Source organism: Mangifera indica, chromosome 18 (assembly GCF_011075055.1).
Source record: "Mangifera indica cultivar Alphonso chromosome 18, CATAS_Mindica_2.1, whole genome shotgun sequence".
NCBI classification, from domain to species: Eukaryota; Viridiplantae; Streptophyta; class Magnoliopsida; order Sapindales; family Anacardiaceae; genus Mangifera; species Mangifera indica.
In genome coordinates, this window is record NC_058154.1 from 1,631,490 (window position 1) to 1,639,661 (window position 8,172).

At 31.8% G+C, this 8,172-nt stretch overlaps 1 protein-coding gene across 1 annotated transcript; it reads right to left on the minus strand.

Annotated features, from left to right (window-relative positions):
- Window positions 1-2,702: 2,702 nt before the first annotated feature.
- Window positions 2,703-6,456, minus strand: LOC123202445 (protein SSUH2 homolog). The gene is made up of 7 exons (XM_044618394.1): window positions 6,300-6,456; window positions 6,009-6,215; window positions 5,846-5,915; window positions 4,372-4,703; window positions 4,057-4,198; window positions 3,650-3,775; window positions 2,703-3,244 (listed from the first exon to the last, which is right to left on the minus strand). The coding sequence occupies exons 1-7, from the start codon at window positions 6,319-6,321 to the stop codon at window positions 2,860-2,862; spliced, it is 1,284 nt and encodes a 427-aa protein (XP_044474329.1). The 5' UTR covers window positions 6,322-6,456; the 3' UTR covers window positions 2,703-2,859.
- Window positions 6,457-8,172: the final 1,716 nt, after the last annotated feature.

Consider the following 8,172-nt stretch of genomic DNA (forward strand, 5'->3'; position numbering starts at 1 on the left):
CGATATAAGTAGTAAATAATATGTATTAAGAGGTATATCAAATTAATATGATACAATAAACATATCATACAATACGATATATATATATATATATAAAATTGATATAGATCAATATACTTTTTTTAAAAAATAACGATATAATAAATATGTATATAAGAAATCTTAAATTTTTAATAGTATTTGTAATATTTTTTAAAATGATGACCTGTCAATTAGATTTTTTATTATTTTATTTTTTAAAAGTTGTATTATACGATATGATACAATTTAATATCTGATACATAATACAAAAAATTAAATTTTCAATACACAATATAATACGCAATTCAATTACCACAGTTGAAACTTCCTTATATTTATTTCTCATTCACATAGTCTCGTGCATTAATAATTATCCTTACTTAATCACAAATACTGAACACAAAATTATCCCACTAATTACAATCAGTATTATTGTTTTCTTGCATTTGGCTAACCTCGTTGATGCATGAAAATCGCATAGACAAGATCAAATCCCTTCTCGGAAATTACTGTTAAACCCTAAAATAAAAAATAGAAACTCATCACATATATCATCATAAAATCGTAATAAAATGAGGAATATTACATGTGCATATTTTGAGTAAATAAAATAAACATACAGATGATATATTATCATGTGATTAAGTGTTTTTTTATTTTTAATTCAAAATTGTTAATTCACACAATAATAAATTATCTGTATATCTAATTTAAATACTTAAAATATGTACGTATAATTTTATAATAAAAATATGCTTATTTTAAATAAAAATTAGGTCTTTTGATGTCACTTATAATTGAAGTCAAATTTTTACATTTCTCATTCATCAGACAAACAATAGAAATACATTTAGAACACGTTAAAGGGAAATATGTGAAAGCTTACAAAAACCTTGTAGAAAAACTTTGGGTCAAAATTGCATAGATTAATGCTTGACCCGGGATTGGAAAAATAGACCCCCGGACGAAAACAAAGGTAACCGTGTAGACAGGTCCACACGTTTTGGATGTATACTAAGATTAAGATTTCACGAGTGTAGAAAATAAAATTGAATTGAAATGGACAAAACCAGAGATGGGTCTCCACACACGTCCGAGTCATCAAGAGTTGTACAGAATCTGAAAGCATGAATTCTGAAGAAGTTTAATGTTAATAGAATAATAGTGCGGATCGGATTATGCCGTGCAGAATGAAGATTGAGAAAGGGACATGGGAACTGGATAAATTAGTAAATAATTGATAGGGTTTAGAAGGTAGGATTGCCCGAGGGAATACAAGGTTGGATTATTAGCTGGAGAGTGTACTAATTTAGTTTTTTATTATTACCATTATTGTTGTTGTTGGTATGAAACATCAAGTGAGAGTGCTGCCAAGAGCTAAAGGTGTTAAAAAGGATCGGTTTGGCCAGACCCATATAATTTGGCATGACTTGTGATTGTGTGTTTGGCATAATCAAAATACCTAGCGATCTAACGATTCCGTCATAGAAAGAAGCAGGTTAAGCTAGATTTGTGACCTTATATGATTTTGTCTTGGGTCGTGAGATAAGATATGTAAATTGTCTCAATACCGTTTGTCAAAAAAATTAAAATAATTAAATATTAGAAATTTATAATTTGTGGGTCAGCTTTTTAAATATATACGGGTTGACCCATTAAAAGCCCAAGAGAACACCACCCTGCTACCTTGGGTCATGCCTAGAGCCCCGAGCTTTTGTCGGAGCGGTCCAATACTTGGCAAGATTTGGCCCGACCTTACCCAACCCACTGCTACTTTTAAGTGCTTGTATATGTTACTTTTAAGTGCTTGAAATTTTGGGTTTAAAATGAAAACTGAAGTTCAAGCCCAAAGGCAGCCTTTGGGTTAAATTAAAATTTGGAATGACTCGAATTTATTCATTTAATAAATACGGATAAAATTTTGATTATTTCAAAAAAAAATTTGAATGGCCATCTCAATTTTGAACTTGAATTAGATCAAATAATAAACAGTAACATTAGAAGAATAAGTTTAGTTATCAAAGAAAAAGAAAAGGAGAGAATTATAATATTTTTATTATTATTAATTAACCATTTTATATATAATATAATCTAAAGAAGAGAGCCCTTTGTCCACTTCAAAACCTTGTAAAAATGCCTAGGGAGGGAAAGAATAAAAGCATTTCAATATATAATAGTGTTATGTAGATAATTTTTATGCATAAATAATAATATATTATTATGTAATTAAATAATTAAAATTAAAAATAAAATAAAATCTAATCACATAAGAACATATCATTTTTTATGTATAAAATTATACACAAAAATTATACATATTATTATGTATACAATCTTTGGTATATAATTTCCGTACATAGATTATGTATTATAATGTGATTGAATAATTTTGAATTAAAAATAAAATAACATCTAATCATATAATAATAATATATAAAAAATATGTACATAAAACATTACTCAAAGCATTTACCCCATTTATAAAAAAAACAAATTTTTTTCTCAATCAATTTTCTCTTGTTTTATCTGAATTTCAAAGCATTCCACTTCATTTTTTCACAGAGAAAATCGGTAATGAAATTCTCTAATTCTCCAATATCGAAGAAGGATCTGCTTGCACACAACCAATATCACTGATTCTGATTCACCACTGCCAAAGAAAAAAACAGTAACAAAAAAAATACAGCCATCAAAGGAGACAAAAATGTGATTATTACAAGCCAAAAATACAGCCCTCAATCCGTGGAGAAAAATAAGCTGTTTATGCTAAAAAGAGAAACTCACACAGCATCAACTGGCATAAACGACTATGGATTTCAAACCTGGGAATCTGCCTTATTACAGCTTCAGCCACTCTAAGCAAGGACAAAGCCCCCAGCAAAACCTAGAGGGGTAGTAGTCCTTCAAATACACCTCCCTGCTATAACCAATGATGTAGAAACTGAAGGATCGACTGCGATGACACATGGTTACACGTGTCACTGGAACAACAGAGATGGCATGCCTTTCACATATAACCCTTGCAGTAGGAGGCACTGGAGCCCTTTCGGCAATGACATCGGAAGAAAACTTGTTCAGAAAGAAAGAGTCGGCAAAAAAGGCAGGAGAACACTGGTATGCCTGAGTATTGCACAACTGCACCCCTTTTGCTCTGTGGAAAACCTCATCAGGTACAGACGCTGCTCCACTTGTTGCACTTACTTTTCTAGTTGAAATAGTCTTCCTGTTAAGAAACATACAACTTTTCTCCCTCAATATGCCTTTTTGCAGTATAAGGAATGTATCAGCTTAAAATTTATTTGTTTTTATGGTATTTTTGGAAAAAAAAACTTACATTATGTGGAAGTTGAGATTTATCAGACAGCAGCAAATTTATAACTATGGTGTTATCATAATGTTATTCTCACCATCTTGTCCAATACTATCACAATGACGTTTCTAAAAATTATGGCAAGGGCATAATGGGATCATATGGGGACACGTAAGCTAACACATAATTCCATAATGAAGCATATATGAAAAATGCAATATCACGTTGAATCTATAAAAAGAGCTTAAAGGAGAAATTCAAACACAGTAGCTCCATGTAGCAGATATGATTTACTAGAATGATCAACTGTATACTCACCATCGAACAATGGCTATACTGCGTGTCAAGAGAGAACCACTTCCGTGACATGTCTCGCACTTTATAAGCCCTCGAGATCCACAAGTTGCACAAGGAAGTTTTCCATTTCCATTGCACTTCGTACATCTGCAGAGGAAAAGTTATTACAAAATCACAATTGAAGTAGAAGAGAAGAATTAGGAGGTACCTACTACAAGATTATTAGTAAGAAAATACATATGGGCTTGTCAGATGGAAAATGTAAAACCTACATCTAAGTTGTGTTTAGGCACTAGTTATGCGCACTATAAAATAGTTAACTGGTCAATAATCCATGGTTAAAGGTTATAAGTATGATCCAACATTAGATTTTGGAATCAGTTCCGTAAACAAGATAATCTATGATTAAAAAACAGATTATAGCTCACATTGTGTCAGATCCATCTTTATGAGCAATTAAACCCCTCCCATAACAGTTAGGGCACTGAGCCATCTGGTTTTCCCTATAAAATCCAGGGTCTTTATCTACATTGCAACTGTGACATACAATATCCCCACGTCCTCCACAACCTGCACATTAATATAACTTCAAAGTCATAAAATCTAATTAAAAATTACAGAAGGAGAAAGGAACTAATGCAAAAGGAGCATTGCAATTAACAGAAGTAAACAAATATAAATTAAAAAACTTCCATGCGTAAATATTCTATTGTATCAACCATGGGGTGTTTAAGGATCATTACCAGGGCATTTTTTGATGGTTTCAGAATGAGGAATCTTTATCTGTGTTTCTTCATAAGGTACAAATAGAACAGGGAATTGTGACCTTAGATCCAATTCCCAGATGCCTAGTTTGGGCTCATTATCTTTCCCATCAACATTGCCACCAAGGCAAGGCTCTGTTTCTGTTATAGTTTCCCTCTCCTCTATGAATGTATCAAGTGTTCCCACATAGACATTGCAGTCTTCTACTGCATGAATCTTCCATGTTCGAGCAGGACGACTTCCCCAACAGCAACGATGACCAACATGATCAATGAGCAATTCCCTTATCTCAACCTCATCCAATATTTGCCTAAATGTAGATCATTCAATTAATAAGAATGTTGCAATTATGACCATCTAATAAAATATATATTATGAATTCATCTATTACAAAGAGACGCACAAGACACCTAATGTACATATAGAGATCATGAATAAGTATGCACTTTTTACTACAAGTGTAATCCAACTCATTTTTCACCAGACAGAAGTGAAAGTTCACCCATGACTAAAACCAAACTCTCAGTATCTGTCCTGCATATCCCTCGTGTTTTTCATTCTCACTTCTCTTCTTCTTGTCACTGCTTAAGTTTCTCATGTTGGTATGGTCAAGTTTGTTTCTCATGCATCCATTATCTTGCCCTAAAACATAATTTTTTCTTTTTTCAAATATTTTCACCCTTTCAATAGAATGTCTTTGTCAATCCATTACTATAAATCATGCCTGTAAATTCAAGTATGCAGCATTTCTTTGATGCACAGTTTTTTAAATCTAATTCATCAAAGGGTAAATATGTTTGTGTTCAAGCTAATACATATTTTTTTTACAGTCATGTTCGGTTCTTGTGACTATAATGGTTAAAAGTTTAGCTCTCATTAATCTCATTAATTATAAATTTGGCAAGTTGTATGCCTTTCATCTGAAGAGATTGACTTTGTTCGTACACAACTAAGCTAAAATAAAGATGTATTACCTTTGTCAATGATATCTTACAGATTTTTTTTAGGATATATTAAAATTTTATTTATATGACAATACATCATAAAACATAACCAGGTAATCAATTAACTCTTAACAATGCTGTCTTTTAAGGATAAGAAGATCAATACCTCCTTTAAATCAAATCCCACTATGTCATACAATTATTATAGTAGCCTTTCTTGTTTGTGCATGAAATAAAAATTTTAACTGTTTTTATATATGAAGATTAAACTCCAAGGCCGGAATATCAAAGAAATCACCAAATCACAAGCAGATATATAAACAGAATTATAAGATCTTCACAATGCATTAAAATTCTCCAAAAACGAAGACAGTTGACAGTTGACCTAAATGAATGCTTCAATCAACCACACAACTCATAAAGTTGTTCGGTTTACCGCTCAATTTAACTCTAACCACACCCAAAAAATTCATGCTTCCATAATTTAAAACACAAAATCAAGCCTTACCGCCGATATTCGTTCACATTTCCACCATAGTCTCCTCCGTAGTACCCGCCTTGATAAACAATAGCTTGCTCTGCAAAATACACAAACAAACAGTTAAACGATACAATGCTGAAACCAAACAGTAAAATTAAATTTCTAATGTTAAAACAGGAATCAATCCTACGTTGAGGATCTGGTTCTGGTGAACTGATCAAAGGCGCGTGAATTGACGGCGGATAGTGATCGGAAAAAGAGGCAGCTGATCGAATTTCTTCAACGCTGACTTCGGTTCCCGCCAACGAAGCAGTTGGAATAACTGTATTTGTTCTTCCCACATGCTGATAGGAGCTCCATTTCTTGCTCACTTTCTCTCCCGATTCACTCCTTTCTTCTTCAGTACAGAAAAATCATTGATTAAAGAAAAATAAATTATACGATTACAAAAATTAAAAACGGAAATCGAAGTACAGTGTACCTGAGAGTAGAGGCTCCTCCATGTTTTGAATTCAAATTCAAAACGAATGGAAAGTTTTTAATTTATTCTGAGAAATTTGCTTAGGGAGTAAGGAAATATGAAGAGGCCAAATTTGAAAGAAAATATAATAAAGATTTGTTTCTGGATTTGTTCTAAGCCGCGTCGCGTCGGGTCCACGCGTTATTTATTCGGGTGGTTATGTTTCTAGTTGTACTTGCACAGTCTGCTTCGGGGAATTATGGCGGTTATATTGTAAATTTGGTAAAGATATAAAATGTGAGTTGCTGATCTGGCAGTCTTGTCTATCCACTTCATCTGGGCTTTTCTTTTGTAGGTCAGCGACCCATGGGCTTTCATGGGTTGATGGATTTTTGGATGCAAAGCATCTCCATCAAGATGGGCAAGCTGATTAATTGACAAAGCCTTTTTTAATTTTTTTTTTGGGCCAAAAGACTTATTCCCACCCAAGATTTAGTTTGTTCCCAAACACTCACGCACTCACCAACAAATTATTAAAATTAACAAAGTTTATCAGTTTTAAAGATAAATTATTATTTAACTAGTGATATTAAACAAAATAAAACTTTATCTCATTTTTCTCCCAAACTCTAAAAACTAACAAATTTTTTGCAAGTTTAAGTTTTGAAAAGTTATATTTTCTCTATTAGGGTTTTAATTTTTTAATGACAACGACCTTATTTGGCACTCTCCTGACTATATCTCTCCTTCCTGATCATCTCTCCTAGTGTCATGTCATTCGATGGGATGACGAATCGTTAGTCTAGAAAGGACGAAGATCTTTCTTAACAATGACAACCATTTGAATGGTTAGTCTAGAAACGCATGGAAAGAGACAACAAAGATCTCTCTGTTGACGTTTGTCTTAGCTCTTCATCAACGAAGACGAAGATGTCATCACTGTCATCATCTCTCTTCTGTCAAAGACAGTGATGGATGAAGGGAAGAAAAAGGTAGAGATGGTGGCCATTGACATTGTTGAAGATGGTGGTAGGAGAGAGAAGAAAAAACCCTTAGGGGGGTGAGGGGAAATCACTTTTCAAAATTAAAAAAGTTGAAGCTAAATTAAAATTGTTAGTTTTCAAAACCTAGAAGAGGGGAAAAATAAGATAAAATTATATATTTCTTAATATTATTAGAAAAATGATAGTTTTATTTTTAATCCTAATAGAAAATTCAAATTGAAATTGGATAACAGATGAATATTTAAGTTTTTTAAATCTTACGGGTAAAAATTTGGGAACTCACCAAACCTTGGGTGGGAATAAGTCTTTTGGCCTTTTCTTCTTTCACTCGAAGCATTAATTGAGTGCCCCTAGATCTAACAATCTAATGGGTACACACTATACGATTATTAGTATCTTATCATATATAATATATATCTTATAATATAATACAATACAATACAAATAAAAAATTATGCATATCCTAAAGGGTATAGAATTAGCATGATTTAGTAAATGTATCGTATAATAGAAGACTTATCATATGATAGAATACATATTATTGATATAGATTAATACACAGTTTTAGAGAAATGATGATGCAACCAAAACTTTTTTTAAATTTTAAAAGTATTTATGATATTTTTTAAAATAATGATGTGATAATTAAAATTTTATTATTTTATTAATATTTTATAATTTTAATTTTTCAAAAATATATCCTACAATCCATATATTATAGGGAAATGATAATAAATGGCCAAATTACCCCTCTATTAAGCAAAAATGCCCAATTTCATTATTTCTAAGCAAGAAAGCCCAAATTCCCTGCTCCTAAGCAAAAACACCCTAATTTTTTTTAAAATACCAAAATTACTTTTCATCACATTTTTATAAACTCTCTCACTCTC

Coding starts and splice junctions, on each gene's coding strand:
- LOC123202445 (XM_044618394.1), bottom strand. CDS start 6,321: ATGGAGGAGCCTCTACTCTCAG. Junction 6,216..6,299: donor GGAGGAGCCTCTACTCTCAG/GTACACTGTACT, acceptor TCTGTACTGAAG/AAGAAAGGAGTGAATCGGGA. Junction 4,199..4,371: donor AACCATCAAAAAATGCCCTG/GTAATGATCCTT, acceptor ATTAATGTGCAG/GTTGTGGAGGACGTGGGGAT.